The 18,550-nt window shown below is 35.0% G+C and overlaps 1 protein-coding gene across 1 annotated transcript in view; it reads left to right on the top strand.

Moving 5' to 3' along the window:
- The window catches only part of LOC148940336 (protein capicua homolog), a 330,670-nt gene extending 317,663 nt beyond the window's left edge, over nt 1-13,007 (top strand). The window contains exons 19-21 of the mRNA XM_089106141.1: nt 1,011-1,234; nt 6,613-6,748; nt 9,469-13,007. Coding sequence (XP_088962267.1) covers nt 1,011-1,234; nt 6,613-6,748; nt 9,469-9,521 — 413 coding nt within the window. The 3' untranslated portion in view covers nt 9,522-13,007. The remainder of the gene's footprint in view (nt 1-1,010; nt 1,235-6,612; nt 6,749-9,468) is intronic.
- The last annotated feature ends 5,543 nt before the right edge of the window (nt 13,008-18,550 follow it).

Below are 18,550 nucleotides of genomic sequence, written 5' to 3'. Positions count from 1 at the left end.
AGAAATTATTTATTTTAAATTTAAATTCTTAGTTTTGCTTATTTATTCTCAATATTCAACGTGACAGTACTGAAAAAAATATACTACGGCCATAAAAACTTTATCATTTTGAAAAAAAACCCTGTAAAATGCTAGAAAATTGTGGTTTTCTGGTATGACAATATCTAATGTGGGCGCACTAGGGACCAATTTTTTTATGTCCTTTGTACATTTAGGGTATTCTGACTCCGTAATTGAATTGGTAAAGGAATTATTTTGAAAAATCTAGTCTCATCTAATCTAAGTCTCTGGACTCGTGATTGATTAGGCCGTGCCCAACAATGCCTAGTTATTTACTGCGTAGGCCTTCTGACAAGTCATATACAATCCCTCTTATAACTGACAATTTTAGGTATTTTACCGAATTCAAGACCTGTTAATTTAAGTTTTATATACTTAAATTGATATTCGTAATTTTTCGTTTTTGAGTTATTTAAAGATCTTAATATATAAACGGCCTGAAAATTCTATAAATTGTATGATTATATAACATACGAACAAAAAGTCGAAATTTCCATCAACAAAAAGGTTTGGGAATATAATGTTATTTTTTGGGCTGGGGATAGTCCTCCAATTTGGTCTCTAAGGAAATGTTGTAGTCTATACTATAGCCTATAATCTATGATATACAAAGTATAAGCCATTTCATTATAATAATTTTTGATATAAAATATATAATACTTTGTTGGTCTCGTATAATTAAGTTATAATTTCTGTTTTCCGGCTTTGTTTCCTTTTGGCCTTTTTTGGGGGGCGTCTACTGAAGGTTTACTTTTCTATCTTTTTTTATAAGATGTAAAAAAAATAAAGCTTTTTTGGGGGTTTACAAACCAACTAGAAGATTTGTGCAAAACTTTCGGAAATATTATACCATAACATTCTGTATTCTATTATAGCATTCCCATATTATATTATATAGGACATTCTACATTAGACAACATTCTATATTCTTTAATGTTAAAATATAATAGTGTATTTTTCAGGTGGTTATGTCAGTGATCCGACTGATGTGACGTCACCTACCTTACAGTCACCTCGGACCCCAAAAACTCCAGCTACTGCCTCCTCAGTGTCTGGGGGTGAGAAAAGTTTTTCATCCCTAAGAAAAATATTGGATCAAAGACGGCAACTAGTTATGCAACTCTTTAATGAGCAGGGTATGTTTCCAACAACCCAAGCGACTTCAGCGTTCCAAGTAAGCGGTATTTAATTGATTTAATTATTTCTAAATCTAATTAATAACCAATATTCAAATTAACATTTATTCAATAATTTTATTTCCTATTGGTGAAAATATAGTCTATGTACCGTTAACTTGTATGGGTATGTTTCAAACAATCCAAGCGACTTCAGTGTTCCATTTAAGTGGTATTTAATTGCATTAATTCTATATATTATTATTGTTGTTATTATGATTATTCATTTATTTCCCGTCAAAAAGAAGGTACAATAGACGGAGTAATCACTAAAGATAAGAAACAGAAAAAAAGGACATAAACACACATTGAAAATTCAAATGCATGACAAAAAAAAAAAAAAAAAAAAAAAAAAAAAAAAATTCTTCATTACATACATTACGTTAATACGAACAAACTATTGCGAACAAATTGATAACCATGGGTGATGAGAATCTCTTTGATAACGGGATAGAGATTTATTAATACTAATATTTGTGTCTCCAAGCTTATACAAATGGATAATTTTACGGTTTCTTGTCCAAGCAGGCAAATGTAAAAGATACTTAGCAAATCTGAAATAGATTGATCGTAGGTGATTGAATATTGAGCGTAAGATACACTAATTTTACGCTCAACGTGAGATATCAGCAAACGACTTGTGTGGCCGATAGATGCGCCAATTGGAAGGCCCATGTATATAATATGGTCTGCGGGTTTGATCAGAGAACCGTCCAGATTTAGGAGAGAAGTAGGGGGATTTCGCCAGTTGAAAAGGACAACTTTGGTTTTCTCAGGATTAAAAGACAGACCGATTTCTGAATATTCATCTTTGACGAGTTTTGAAATTCTTCTCAATGCGCTGGATCGTACGGCCGAGATTCAAGATGTCATCAGCATAACAAATAAGATACACATCGATTCTCTCAAGAATATAAGAAGGAAGATATTTTGCCTGAGCGTCCAGGACACAATTATTGAACAGGGTTGGGGAAATGATAGCTCCCTGTCTACTTCCTTTCGTGACGAGGATGGGGTACTGAGGAATTACAAGCATAGTCGAGGGAGTCGAAGAGTTTGACCTCACACGATAATTAATGCAATTGTATTGGGATTGATAAAGAGCCGACTGTATGGGTAAACGGAATGAAAGTTTCAAACGCGCTCTAAGATTCCTATATAAATCCATGAGAACACGGACTACTGATGGGTTGACGCCTCGCTTTGCCGTATGAAGAAGAATGGACGAAGGGATTAAGGAATCGAACTCACGTTTAACGTCATGTCCGGCGAGGACCAGACTTTCTCCTGAAGATCCAGCGTCGGCGGTAAAACTACTGTGAAAGCATGAGAACAGCCAGATTAGCCTGAACACCGACCTGATATGAGGGAACGTAACATTTCAGTCTTAGCTCATCAATGAAAAGGAGCTCGATAAGTTTACAGAGCGCAGTAGATGTAGATGTAGATGTAGATGTAGCGCAGTAGAGACGGTGATGGGACGGAAGGAGGAACGTTGTGACTCAGATTTTTCTATTTTGGGAATCGGAGTCAGATCACAGATGCAAAACGGCAAGGAACAGCACCTGTATCAAATGTCATTTGAATGAGAAGGCTGAGGTGACGCACCAGTACATAACTTCCATTAATGATGTGTAGACTGCTCATCTTGTCTATCCCGCAAGGTGCTTTCTTTTTGAGTCGGGATATGGCTTTTATAACAGCGTCAAAAGTAACAACAAACTTAAGATCAGGATATTCATTTGTGAAGTTTTTGTGGAGAGCTCGTCACAAAATTGTGACTCTAAAACAGAATCAGTCCCAGAAAATTCATTTAAAAATGGGATACCCATTCGGACAAAGGAATGTCGTTCGGGTCTGGCAAATTAGAGGAGATAGTACGAGGTAATTGCTTAAGGTGAATTCTTGACCTTCTCGGAATAAAGTGTTTACATTTTAGATCGATGAAGGGCAAGTTCATTAGCAAAAAAAATTGTCGGTGCTTTTCTCAATTCATTGACTATTCCTTGGCCAGAGATTTAGGCAATCTCTCCATAATTTGACCGAAACTGAGCCTGGTCACAAGCATCAGATAGCGCTAAATTTCGTGACATTTGGGTGCCAATATGTATTTTTTTAAGAGGAACTGCCCCTTTTTCAGCGCACAAAAGCGCATGGCAGATTTCTGCAGAATACATATCACGAGTTACTCTAACTTCATTAGTCTTTAATGGGAGACTTTAGCAGAACATGAAATGGAACCCGGATCTTGTCAAGGATGCTATCAGAAGTTTCTATGTACTGAGATGTGTTCATCTTTTTTGTCCAATCGCGACAAGTATACCACTTATGCCGGGGAATAATATGAGCCTGTAACACTTGAACCTGAGAGGCTTCTCGTTTAAAACTAGAAGCAATAGGAAGGTGGTCTGAAACTTGAAATTTAAAAAATACCTCAACACAAAGTGTATCAAGATTATACGACACATCGTGGTCAAGGCTAAATGTGCAAGAAGAAGAATGAATGTAAGAAACGTAGCGGGTTTTTGTTGAACTTTAAAATCATCACCAAAAATTACGTATAGTAAAGAAGCACGGATAGAAGCTGAAGACAAACTGCAATTAAAATCACCTACGATCAAACACAGGATTTTCAGTTTAAGGACATCACGAAGGCATGAGCTAAGTTTACTAACTGCTAATGCGAAATCTCTCTCCGAATCTGTATCTTTGTAATCTGTGGATAAATACACATTTATTGCTACGCACTCACCTACTCGCACAGCTAAAAAACCATCACTAGAAAAGACACTAGAATCAAGATTTGATGCTATATAAGCAGCAATACCACCAGACGCTCTGCCTTTAAAAGCACTATGTTTAGCTGGAACCGAAAAGGTTTTGAAGTTGGCACTAATGCCAAGTAAATCAAGGCTGTGGTTGGTCAGGAAATGTTCCTGCAAACACAGAATATCATGATTATAAAGTATATTCTCAAGAATAGGTCTTTTGTTAATAAGACAACCATTAATGTTCCAAGAGAAAGCGAATATCCATTTATCTCTGAGCTGTCCGTTTATCCTTTGACTGTTGCCAGGGCATTTGATACTAAAACAGATGTGACTAGACACTTTACATGTAAATGCAGAACACGTTCCGAACACATGAATCATCCCTGGTGGAAGAGTACTCCGTGGAACCACAGCGAGAGCACAGTTCTGCGTTCTTACAATCAGCATCTGAAACACAGCCTGGGTATGAATATGAATTCCTGGACAGCTCATAACCCATAACCTCATAACCTCTCATAACCCATCTTCACAGAATTTTTCAAAAATGAATCGAGATCACTGCGTTGTTGAAAGTAAATCTTGTGGACACGTGACTTGCCACACTGCAAAGCTTTGACGCATTTTGTAATAATTTTCTCTAGATCTTTTTCGTTCATTTCTGTCGGTACGCCTTTTATTACACCGATGTTTTTACACCGATTTATTACGCCTTTTATTACACCGATGTTTTTACACCGATTTATTACGCCTTTTATTACACCGATTACACCGGGAGATTTAAACAGGGGCTAAAAGGCCAGGTTGGGACTTTTTTATCTAATCAGCAATTGAGGAGGCAGCGGGTTTACTTTTTACGACAATTTTCCATTCTGATGAGGAACGTTTCCCCTCTGAAATTTCGTTTGCGGCAACCAATGTTTAACTGGTACGTAGAATTATCCTTAAACAACCTCTGGAAATGATAAAGCATAACTTCCTCAGCCATTCGAAGCAGTCGCTGTTAAGAGCCTTGCTTGTCTAATGTCTTGAATGAAAACACAATAATTTGTTAATGATATAAAGAATTCTTGCAGTAATATCAAAATACTTAGTTTTTTAGGTTTAAAAATACTAAATAGTTTTTAAGGAAATTTTCATCGCCTTGAAATTGAATAAACGCCTCATTGCTTCTTTTTTACTACCTTTTTTTTATCTCTTACCATTTATTTCAGTTTCCGATTTTCAGGTTTAGTTTCATTTAATTTTCAACCATACATACATAACATATTAAATATTCAAATGTTTCGCAGAGAGACAAGCTCGTTTTACGAGTAAAGAAATAAATGGATAGTCAATCAAAATAAAAAAACATGACAAAGAAAAAGCAAAACAGACATAAGACTAATTACTCACGCCACGCCACAGCCACAACCACAGCCACAATCATAACGCTACAGCAGATACCCCACCCGACGATACAAAAACAAAAAAAAATATCAACCAACAATGGGAGAACAAGAGCAATATCAAGACCCGAGAGAAAAACTCAGTAAAAAATAAAATATAACAATTAATAAGTACTAATTATCCAAAAGGAATGAGTTCAACTTATTTTTTAAAATTTCAAAGGACACATGAAAATCAAAAGAAGAGTCATATTGGTTCCATGAATTTACCACATTATTTCTTAGAGAAAAACGGGACCTCTCTGGAATTGTCAGTGGCTGACGTAGTTTTCATATATTGCGAGTTAAATGTGAAGATAGGAAGTGCAACTGGGAACAAATCCCAAGAAAAGAAATTACTTGTCAGGAGATTGTGCTTAGCCTTGAAAATTACGAACTAAAGGTTCGTAATTATACGATTGTTCGTATAATTGACTACGAAAGTTCGTAGCCAATTTAACACGAAGAATATTCACCAGACAATGTAAACTCTTTCTAAATAGTTTGGTAAAACGTCTTTGGTAAAAAAGAGTTTGGTAAAAGACGTCTGGTAAATGACGCTGGTGAAGACTACTTTAAGACTACGTCGCATCTTTGTCACATCACATGACTTAGTATCCCATTTTCCCGACTACTGACCATTTGATTTGGGATTTGAAGAAATAGAGGCATTTATTAATAAAAGAGTATGATTTACTTTACTGCATGAAAAGTCTCAGGGGACTTGTTAAATACCAGGTGAAAGAAGGTATTTGTATAAAAACACGCTTGACTGATTACCAAGCTGTAAGAAAAACTTGGTTCGACCACACTTTCAAGTGCTATGGGGAAAGAAAGGTTAGTATGGCTAGGATATATTTTACGGATGAAGGATGGCAGATTGCCAAAGTTCGTTCTTTTTGGTAAGCCATCTTGGACCAAACGGAAAGCAGGTCAGTCCCGAGAGTATTGGGAATAAGACATTGGGAAAATTTTAATGGATATTGAAGCTCCTTGGCTGGAATCAGACCCTGTGCCACGTATTTTCCAGCAATATTGAATCCGCTTTGGCACCACAGAACATGGCTGCTCTGTTTTTAATATTTATGTTTTATTTTTTATTTCTGTTTAGGGTTTAGTTAATAATTCCTGTTTTAGCTATTATTATTTTAATATGCTTTCTTAGTTCTGTTTAAATTATAGGCTAAGCATAGTGACGTGTTTCCTAATAAGAATTGCCTGCAGTTGAAAATTCGAGAAGTTAGACAAAAAGTAATGGCTCAAAATCCGCCACAAACACCCGGCCAGTTGCAGCAAGATGAACTTCTTCAAAACCAGGGTTAGTATTCTTTTTTCTGACTTTCTTTTTCTCTCTTCATTTTTTTTTCTGTGAGGGAGTGCAACATTTCAAGGAGCAACGCAAATTGGATTTTATTTGCCTCGACGAAGTTCGATCGTCACTGCAACCTATAATCACTGTAATCACTGCAAACCTGTGGCTTCACTTACTTACAGGTGACCGTATCGGGAATTGTTTTGACTTTCGCGTTTTCCTCAATCAGTATGCTTGGAGCATATTTTCTTTAAGAGGAACCACAGTATAGCGAAAGTATTTCTCACAGTCATTGAAATAATATTAATAAGAAATTATAAGTTGAATAATAAGTGCCCAGAAATATGAGAAAATGTAGAATTGGAGGGGCCCAGGTACCGAGGCATCCCCCAACGTACATCCCTGTCCTCATGTCTGTTGTATGCCCAAATCCGCCTTATATGGGATGAAATACAATTTATAGTTTGTCTGTAAGTACCTTAATGGGGACAAACCTTTAGCCAACTCCTCTGTAGCTTTTGGTTATGTACATAGGAATTTCTTTCATGTGGTCAGATTGGTGACACTAAACATTAACACTAAACGAAGAACAACATTCAGAGCAATATTCTTCAAGCACAGGGAGGGGGATAATATACCCCCTAGATTTTCTCCTTTCTAGATTTTAATACCTTTTGGGGGCATTTTTGTTGAAAAGTACCTTTTTGGTATTTTTGTTGAAAAAATAGAAAAAAAACATCAGATTTTTCCCTCCCCTCCTCCCGGGATTTTAAAAGGTACCTCCATAATTTTTTGAGAATTGACGCCATTACACATCTTCTGCTAGGGAATTGGGTGCAGTAAGGTGGAGGCTCTAATGTTTGTGGTTCGCTGCAAACACTTTGAAGTAAACTGTACCAGTTTTCCAACTAAAGTTGTACCACAAGAGGTTAATCTGTGCCATCTTGACAACAGGTTAAAAATTTGCCTTAACAAGCAGGGCAATTTTGATTAACTATAACATGATCAGATATCCGAGTATCAAGTCTCAGACTTAATAAGAAGGAACCTAGGGGAAGAACAGGGCTTTGGCAATGGTCCTACTTTGTATGTATCGATATTCTACTAAGAAACCAAAAAAATATTGTTAGGTTTTTGACTGGCACCTTATTGACTTTGCCATTGTCATTGGCACACGGCCTTATCCAGGGGGAGCGGAGGTTTGAACCTCCCCCCTCTCCCTCTGGAATTTTATCCGACTCGTAAAAACGTAATAAAATGCATATTAACAAATTTGTTATGCATTTAAAAGAAAATTCTTGAACCCCTCCTCCCGTATAAAAATTCTGGACACGGCATTGGCGCCCCGTGGCACCTTGCCTCATTGTCTCGTATTCACCAAAATTTTGCAACATTCAAAGGATTTACTGATCTCCACAACTTCTTTTTTCTACCAGGGACGTTTAACATTACTAAACCTTTTGGCAAAAAGTGGCTCTCCAGCAGGTTTGAGTGCTCCATTTTTATAACTGCCTGTCTAAGTGCTCCTGGAAATAGGAAATATAAACAATGTGACTAATCTCCGCTTGATACTATTGAACTCAATCGATTCTAATGAGTTTGGACGCTGTAATTAACTGTAATAGTAATATTAGAAAATATTTACCCAAATGCTTTTTTCTTTCTCTTTTTTTATTTTATTTTTAGTCTATTGTTACTCTCGCATTATTGTGCAAAAGAAAAACAAAAAAAAACATGTTTTTTGCTGCAAACTCATTGCAATGAACATAAATTTGATTTTAAATATACTTAATACATATTCGTTTGCACTATGATGTCAACTTTGACTGAGAGGGTTAAAGAATAAATTTACAACTGACCATTTTTCAAATGCGGGGAAATGGAGCCGATTTTTACAGCAGAAACGTTCAACATTATCATGATTTTTTTGGGGAAAAGGTGGCCTTCCAAGAGGCTTGAATGCCCCAGCTTTATAACTACCTTTCTAATTATTTGCTTGAAATATGAACTGTAACCTTCGTCTAATCTCGATCTTAGACTACCTTGTATGGAAAATTGCCCCCGAGACTGAACTCGAGAGATTCTAATTAGAGGATGGCTCTAGAGACAACCTGATATTGCAGTCTGTAGTATCAAGTGTCTTGTAAAATCTTATCTACTTTCTTTTATTTCTTTTTATTGATACTCTTTCCTTTCATCTTTAATGGGTTCCTTGCCTATATTTTAGGAATAAACTAGTCATTCTTATAAACAATGAAAGTTAAATCGGATCGCTTGATATGGTTAAGTGGGAACTTGTACAACACAAAGGACACGTGGAAACATATCTTAAAAATTTTTGAGAATTCAATTTTTTCAGATTTTTATATTTCAGATTTGGGTTTCGGTGAAATTGCTCTAAGACAACTATTTTTTTTTCATTTTCCCAAAAGCCTTGGAGTTTTGAAATCGGTCAGAAGTTAGAAAGGAAAGTAAATATTTTTGGGTATTTTAATAATATTTTATAATTGTAGGCTTTTACTTTCCATTTTTTCAAAATTTTTAATTATATAAGTATACATATTAAAAAAAAACTCTTTACGGCTCGGAAATACTCTTTGCAATTAAGAAGAAATTTTTTTTTTTGCAAAGTCGCCCAGTGGTGGGTAGTCTATTTTCATCGTGTAATTCTACGTAGTTTTAAAAGTTATATGTTTTAAAGAAAATACAAAAATTTTTTATTGCAGGTTATTATGGTTCATCAGAGCAGAATACCAATATGGACACATCAACCGACTAACTACAGCACACTGAAGCTACTAACCCTTTAGCATGTGAATTTGTCTATTTGTTTATTGGAAACTGTGCTAAATCAAAATTTGATTTGCGAACTAGCCATCTTCCTGCAGCTATTTGATAAAAAAAGAAGAAAAAATTATATATCGTTGCTCTGTCGCCTAAGGTTCATAGCTTACCTGTCAAAAAATTAGAATAAAAATATTTTTACAGCCTTTAGGCAAATGAAGAAATGCATTTACATCGAGTATAAACATCGAACCTACCCAGGCACTTAGCAGATATTCCAGATAAGACTTTTAGTCAATGGAGTGAAACTGCAGAGTGCAAATTCGTGTGAGGCATGGTTTTCAAGAGAAAATGCAGTTACGACCTTTGGTCATAAGAATGTTTAGGTCGAAACGAAGAAATGCAGATACGTCGAGTGCAAATGCTGAACCTAGCCAGGCTCCTAGAAAATGTTCCAAATAAGACTTTTAGTCGATGGAGTTAAATTACAGGATGCGAAATTTGTGTATAGTTCGGTTTTCAAGAAACTACAATTACGACCTTTGGGTCATAAGGATATTTGATCGGATCAAAGAAACGCTGATACGTTGAGCTTAAATGTTGAACATATCCAGGCTCCTAGTAGGTATTCCAGATAAGACTTAGTCTATGGTTTTACACTACAGGGTGCAAAATTTGTGGATTTTTCGTTTTTCAAGAAACTACAGTTGCAAACTTTGAGTCATAAGGATATTAGATCGAACAGAAGAAACGCAGATACGTTGAGCTTAAATGTCGAACCTATCCAGGTTTCTAGTAGGTATTCCAGATAAGAATGGAGTTACACTGCAGGATGTAAAATTGGTGAATAGCTTGGGTTAAAAAACAAACAAATGCAGTTACGACCTATAAGTGAAATGAATCAATGCAGTCACGCCGAGCGTAAATGTTGAATCTATCAGGGCTGCTAGTAGAACCTCTATTTAAGACATTTGGTTTATAAAACTACACAATGAGGTGTTAAATTTGTGAATAGATTTGTTTTCGAAAAACATCAGTAAAGACGTTTAGGTGTAGCAGGGACGATTTATGTACATTATTCTAGAAGCATCATCAATTTATTTTTAATTTTTGTGCTTTGGTTTTGATCTAATCGTCAAAAAATTACTCCATTTAATTCGGATATTGTTTGACAATCAAAATTGTCTAGCGACCTGTGATAGAAAATAAAGCTTGAGAGATTTTTTGGTAGGATCAAAAAGTATGGATAACTTATAATAGTGGAAACTGTCTCTAGTGTCAGTAAAATACCAATGCCATCTAGCATTTGATGTTTATTGTCATTTTTTCAAGCTATGTAATTGTGTTTTCTTTTCTTCCGAAACTTAGATCAGACACTACTACACTAATTTCGCCAATTACACTAATTCCACTAATTTTTCTAATAATTAAACTGAAAAAAGCCAAGAAACGCCAACCGTTAGATGGTGTTGGTGTTTTTTCGTCGACACAAGGGGTAGACTCTTTTACAAGTCACCTATACCCTCTGATGTGGAAACTTATATTTGGTATACGTGGCTTAGTCTTTGATTTAATCGAACGCTCAATATATAAACCTTCAGTTTTTTGTATTCATTCAGACAGAATTAGCAAAAATAAAGCAAAGTGAATATTTCGAATATTATTCTATATTTTCTATTTCAAGGATCAGAATGCATATCTGGGAGCTAAGTGCTGAAAATTAATAACTTCATTATAATACATTATAAAAAAAAGCGGCTTTAGCTTCGAAATATGAACAATAATTACTTAATAGATCAAATAAAGTTTGAAACTAAAGACACAACATGATACTTTAATTAAAACAATTTGAAAAATATGATTCTTAAAAAAAAACAGGCCTCATTAATCAAACTATCTTTAGTCAATAGTCAAAAATGACAATAGTTGATACTTGAATATTTATTTCTGAGGGTCGGAATGCATCCATAGGACCAGAGTTCCTGACAGTTCATAACTAATAATTTTAACCTATGATTAAAAAGAAACTAGGCTGTAGATTTGACAGACTAGCAATAGTTATTGTCTGTTCAGACGCATAGGAAATCCTTCGGTACGAGCGGAAGTGTTTATACGATAGTCAAGGCCGTATCCAGGGGGGGTGGCGGTAGGGGTTTGACCCCCCCCCCCCGGAATGTTTGTCCAACTCGTAAAAACGTAAAAAAAGTGAATAAAAAAATTGATCCGGTTTTTATTTATTTTTGTTTTAACCTTTCCCGAAAAAATCTTTATGTAACCCCGCCCTCGAAAAAAAAAAGCTGGATGCGGCCATGGCAATATTCAAAAAACGAAAAAAAAACGGAAAAATTTTGTTTATATTCGTTTTTGTTACATTTTTACGAGTCGGATAAACATTTTTTTTTGGGGGGGGGGGGGTAAAAATCCTTACCGCCTGGATACGGCCTTGATATCCAAACATTTTTAAAACTGGTTTGCAATTAGGTTGACCATTTCCACTATAAGTTATAATCGATTGCAAATTTTTTCCTAAAAATCATAGATAACATGCACTTGTACGCCGCAAGTCCCTAAGCCATGTTTATTTCTTGCCCATCATCTTCCTCTTTTGTGTTAGTTTTATAGAAAGTATTTGTGCTGGATAAAAACTAATCGTTCGGGATAGAAACCACCCAATCTCAAACTTTCGCGTGCTCAAAAGTTGACATGCTTTTAATTTCAAAAATGATTGCTTATTTTTACTTGACAACACACGAAAAACTGGTTGGTACTATAGGGAAATGAGAAAAATACCAAGCTCAAAAATTGATCAATTTTTAAGCGTTTCCCCATGCGTCTGAACGAGCTATTATTCGAAAATTCGAATAAAGTTTTAAATTTATTACGCAACGTGAAAACTGGAGTAAAATACATTGAAAAACATGATTCATAAAAAACAGGCCTCACTAGTCAAAATATCTTAAGTTAAAAGCAAAAAATGACGGTAGCTCATACATTATCTTATATTTTTAATTTTGAGGGCCTGAATTAATGTTGTGTGCTTAATATCTGAAAATGAATCGCTAATAATTGCCACTGGCACACGAAAAGACAAACAGAGATGTCCATGCCCCCTTTAAACTAATCAAATACATATTATTAAATCTAATTCAAAGGGAACTTAACCAGATCCTCTGAAAGTTATCTACGTACGGATCCGGATCCTCGTAGAAATCTGTGTACGTGCCTTATGCTAGGTAATCGCGTAATGACGTAATTATTAGGTGTTAATAATTAATGGTAATAAAACCAACAAGAAAAATAAAATTTGGGTTCAAAATATATTGCCAACCAAGACTAAATAAAGAAAGGCCAGTTCTGACGGAATTACATTAAAATCTTATCATATAAAATTGATAATAAAAAAAAATTAATTTTCAAAATTAAAAAAAAAATTAAAGTCGATCACAAAGTTCACAGACAACTTTTGCAAAAAAAAAAACAATCGAAAATGTGAAATATAGTAATCACTATTTTAGCAAAAAATTTAAATAGGTGCAAGATCTTCCTGAAAGATCTAAAGGGGCGCAGAAAAGGTTGAGAAAAGGGACGCAGAAATTTTGCTTATGAGCGAAATGCAAATGATGGTATATATTGTATTGTCAACTGGAATATGTTGAAGGGAATCATCTAACAGTCAGGCCGATTTGGGGAGGAGCAGGGGGAGGTATTGTATCATTTGTATTTTTTCCATTTAGATTTTAATTCCCACATTTCTTTTTTTTTTTTCTTGATAAATATCCTTTATTGGCCGTTAAATTGAAAAAAAAAAGTCAAAAACGACGTTAGATTTTGAAAAATACATTTTATCCCTAATTTCTACATTTTCGTGAATGGACCCCCAGCTAATAGTTATTAATTCGCTATATGTAATGTAATTACTTAACCTCCTGCTGGATTACATTTAAAACTATCCTTGAACTTTAATATTATAATAGAACAGATATTTATGTGTAATTATAAATTATAATAAGCCACATTGTATATTGATATTAAAGAATAGGTTGAATTTTTCTCTTCTTTGACCATGATGCTTTTAGAATAATTGATTTTTTTTTCTTTTTGTTTCTATTGGTATATAGAAATTTATTTGATTTAAATTTATAATATATATCTTAAGAAAAACTACTCCTTAATGGAAAGTTAGATAACTGTCTGTGATATGTAGTTATCTGTTTAAATTTTGTTTTTCTTCCGTTTTGAAATGATGATGGTGATTTACTGAATTCAGTCTAGTGATTGCTGAAATTTTTGGTAGAGTTGCTGTCTTCAAGCCCGACGGAGAAAGTGCATTTTACTGTTTTTTTTTTCTATTTAGCAGGAATTTTTATCGAATCATGTATCTTTAATGTGAAAAATAAACCTATCAAAAGTCAGGATTCAGTCTTTAATTGTAGCGTTTTGATGGCTAATATTGTGTGAAACATGCCATTTTGTGGCAAAGCTACAGCTGTAACCAAGGGCGTCAGAGCGTGACTCAGGGCGGATTTTTGCTCGGATGGGGAGGGGGGACTATCTTGGAGGGTTTACCAAAAAATTAAAAAAACGTATTCAGTCTTAAAACTCAGTCTTAAATGGTAGTTATTTAATGGTCATGTTGTTTGAACATGTAATTTGTGGCAAGATCACAGCTTTTATGAAGGGAGTCTCGAGGATTTTTTTTGTGCCTGTGTGGGGTGGTATTTTTTGGAGGGTGTTTTACATAAATACTTTTAAAACGAATGAAATTTTTTTATATATGCATATTTGTTGATTTTACGAGTCGGACAGAAATTTGGGGGAGGTATTCAAACTATGTAGCTCCCCACCCCTTCCCCCGGATATAACACCCCTGGTCACAGCCGTGACTGTAACTTGCTCCCAAATGATAAAAAACAAAGGGGCCATAAACATTTCACATTAGTGAAATGTATTCTAAGTATTAAGGATATAACTCACTCAGCCATATGTACTTTAATTTCCCACAATTCGTAGCCATACTTGACCAGTGTCATCAATGTATCGTCAAATATTCTAATCTTGGTTCGAAGAGTTATCTTCTTGTTATTCACCTGGGCTTTCGCTATTCTACTTTTAATATCTTCACATCATACACCATCTTTACTACCAGTACTACTCAGGTAAGTGAAGCTATCTACTTGACCGATCTTCTCGTTACCCAGCATCATCTCTTCCTTCATTAGTTCCTAGACGAAGCAACTTGGTCTTCAAACTAGTTCCCGAAGGCTAGTTCAAAACTAGTTCCTAGCAAACTAGTTCCCGATATCTAACGCTGAATTTTGTTTTGAGATTGCAAATAGGAAGATATAAAGCAAAATCCACTATTCAATGACACGTGCAAAGATTTTGGATTCCCCTGAAAATGTTTTTGAATTTACTCTTCTACTATGGTCTTAAGATTATCTTTCATATATTCCTATCTTCTTCACTACAATATAATAATTTCTAATCAAAAAAAAAATTTAATTTAAAAATAGTTTCTAAGCTATTTCTAATAAACAAAGATGGAAAAATCTTGGTTTCCTTATTTCTTTGTTCCGCATCATCAATACTTTAAATATTACAATTTTGTTTAGGGTGAAAGTGTAACCTGTTTCATGGGTAAATTACTTTTTGTGCTGATTCCAAATATATAAAATTCATGAAGTTTAATGGTACCCATCAATAGCTAAGAGCCTGATAAAATTTGCCTGATTTTCAAAAAAGGGGGAAACACGGCAATAATTTAGGGGATCGCAATGAGAATCCCACCATCAAATTCAGTATATTACAGAACCTTACTGTGGAGGCTGAAGGCCTGAATCTGTAAAAATGTAGAATTTTGTAGTTTTGCCTGAAGCAAGATCACGGATGAGTGTATTGGCTTTTGCTTGTTTTTTTTTTCCCAAGAAATAATGGTCATAGAAGATCAGGAGAGGGTTCATTTGAATGGAAGTTAAAAGTTCTAGCGCCCCTATTTAGGTGACCGAAAATATTGTTGAGCAACTAGACCCCTTCCTTCCCCAAAGGCATCCGATAAATATTTAGAGAGAGACATATTGTTCAGCATAGTTGAAAAGTCCAACAATTAAGCCTCTGGGTATGATATGACCCCCCCCCCCCCCGATTCCCGCCAGGTGAATTTTGCCTGTTGTTTACATATAGGATTTGTTGTTGGGAAGCGCACGGAAATTTTTTTGAGAAGGGGGATATTCAGCGTGGGTCAGTTTTATGTTTGGAGGAGTAATCTGGTGACATCTGGGATAAATTTTACGGGGGGTGGGGTTTGAACCAGAATAAATCTATGGAATTTGTTTAATTTGTCATACTTTCTCATTGGTGACTCAATTTTACATGTGGACAGATAAAAAATTCCGAGGATGCTGGGGAGAGGAGGAGTGATTTCAGGCTAGAAATACAGAGGACTGCTGCCAGTGAGAGAATTACTAAAAACTGTTTGATCATCTTAGTAGATATATAAAAGCTATAAAAACTAAAACTGTGCTTCAAGAAATCAAGAGGACTACTTTAAAAAACAAGATCAAAAAAAAAATCTTGAGATATTTCAGTTGGGCCTAGGTCCCCCGTTCTTCTCTTAAATACGCCGCTGGCCTCTCGGTCTGTAAGCTCTTATTCCCATTTTCTTGTTAGAGTTCAATATCAATAGACTCTTATAAAGCTACTTAACACATTAGCCCCCTTAGCCAAATTTTTGCAAAAAAATAAGGATAAATACAGACAGAATAGCGTTGCGCCAGCATATCGCCAAAATTTATCTCCGGGCCAGTGCATCTTTTATCGGTGGCTTGCCGCCGATAAATCGGTGCGGTTTCGGGGTCTACTTCACTGACTATCCGCTGAAAACGAAGCTGGAGCAAAGTTTTCTGAACAATAAAACTAAATTTCGACATCGCTCAGAGATACTAATAGCACATGGCTAGCTGAAGGCTATAGCCTAAATGGCTTTGTTAGGGGCTAGGGTGCACTTGAGTGGAGGCTAGGATGTTTAAAATTAGTTTTAAAGGGTTAGTCAAGCGGAATGTTTTCCTTTTCGATAGCAGAAAAATTTAAAAAATAGAATTCTCAATCCACTTTTTTCCATAAAATTTATCATACAATTCTTCTCTTTCTAATAAAATTTCTGAATAATAAAATCACTTCATGAAATATGAAAGAATAATTATCCTCATCAGTTACTACATAAAATAAGGAAAGTTTGGATGTATTTTAATTGTTAAAAGGGATTTACTGGCAGAAACGATTGTTACAAGTCTGTTAAAAAAGCAAATAAAGATTGGAAAGGTAGATAGATATTCAGTGAGATGAAATACAGAAGAAATAGTATTTAAAAATCTCACTCTCAACTATATATTTTATATGTATTGAGCTGTAGTTATGCATCCTTGTGCCTATGAAGAAAATAAAAAAATGAATGAAACAATTGTATTGTCTTTATTTGTAAGAAATGCAATTTTGCGTCAAGACCCAGAGAGGTATCGGAAACTTTACTAAAATCTTTCATGATGTCAATATAAAAACAATCATAAGTCTCATAGGGCCGTCTGATTGTTTGTCCCATATGTCCGTCTGATATCCTTATGGGATGTTGCTACTTTTAAGAACTTATAGTCAGTGATACATAATCAAAGGTGTTTAATTTTCTTTTAGCTGTTCTAGCGAACCTGCTGGAAATGACATCGCCCTTAAACCAGTAAAGAAGAAAAGATTGGTGGCTTTGGGCGTGCTCAAAGGACTGCCCCCATTACTACTGGGGTTAAATTTTTCTAGTCCGAAAAAAGCTTACGACCTAAGGCAACACTATAGGCTATTACGAAACCTTTTACATATGTCCTAATATTCATGTTTTATGCTATGAGATTATTTCCATATTGTGGCATTTTTCAACCTGTCCCCATTAAAAAAATAAGCATTGTAGAGGCCCTCTTCAATATGATAGAGAGTGTCCTGGGGCCTGTAAAGTCAGAAGGGCGGACCGGACCACTTTGCTCGGCCCTTTCAAGCGTATATGGTAAATTTTGTATATCGGGTGTGAACGCAGACACGACTCCGAGCTTTTAATGCAATGACTATGTTCCGGGGAAAGTCTTTTCTAGAGTTGATATTTCAGCATTGCTGCTATTTTTGAATTATTGAAATCAGTAAATAAAGATTGAAAAAACTTATGTGTCTAAAAATGCACTTGAAAGTAAACAGAAATATGTTACCCAGAAAAATTAAAAGCTAATAAGTTTATGACATATTTCATATTAAGATAAGAACTAAGAAGGTGTTAAGTGGAGGTCATGGATGCAATTGCCGAGGACCTGGAAGATATACTTTTCCTGGATCAATTTTGAAAATCCTTTTTCACTGCTTGGTCCAATCTTACGCCTCTTACTGTCCAATTGGGTGGATGTCAACATTCCCTTCACTGTTAAAACCACTTTCTATGGTTTACAATAAAGCTAGAAACCTTATTCAGGAAACTAATCGTTCATTAGTTATACCATTACTTAATCTTGAGTAACTATACATTTTTTCATGTGCATGTTTTACTTTTGCTCAGCTTCATGGTGACCTCCCCCGGCCTCTAAGTGTTCCGCTATCTTTTACCTCTGATCAAAATAATTATAATCTTCGCAATATGACAAATCATGTTCAAGTTCCATTTACTCCTTGCATAAGGTCAGATTTTAATACCCTAATGGCGTGTCATATTGTTTGGAATAAGTTGCCTGAATCAGCTCGAGGGTGCCACTCATTCGGTTCGTTTAAAAAAATTTTTAAAAATTCTTTGGCTTCGTAGAAGTTATTTTTATTTATGCTTTTATTTTTATTATTATTATTTTTTTGTTGAGTCTATTTAATCTAATTAATTAATTGAGTTTATTTATTCTATTATTTTTTTATAGTTTTCATTTTATCTATATTTTCTTTTCTACTCCTTCGTATTTGAGTAAGTGATCATTTTAAATTTTCTTTTGATTTTCATCTCTGGGTAAGCAATTC

This window comes from Artemia sp. Qi Xiang Cuo, chromosome 20 (genome assembly GCF_049724085.1).
Source record: "Artemia sp. Qi Xiang Cuo chromosome 20, ASM4972408v1, whole genome shotgun sequence".
Classification (NCBI taxonomy): domain Eukaryota; kingdom Metazoa; phylum Arthropoda; class Branchiopoda; order Anostraca; family Artemiidae; genus Artemia; species Artemia sp. Qi Xiang Cuo.
The sequence above is the reverse complement of the archived record's forward strand: the minus strand, read 5'-3'. Positions and strand labels throughout refer to the sequence as shown.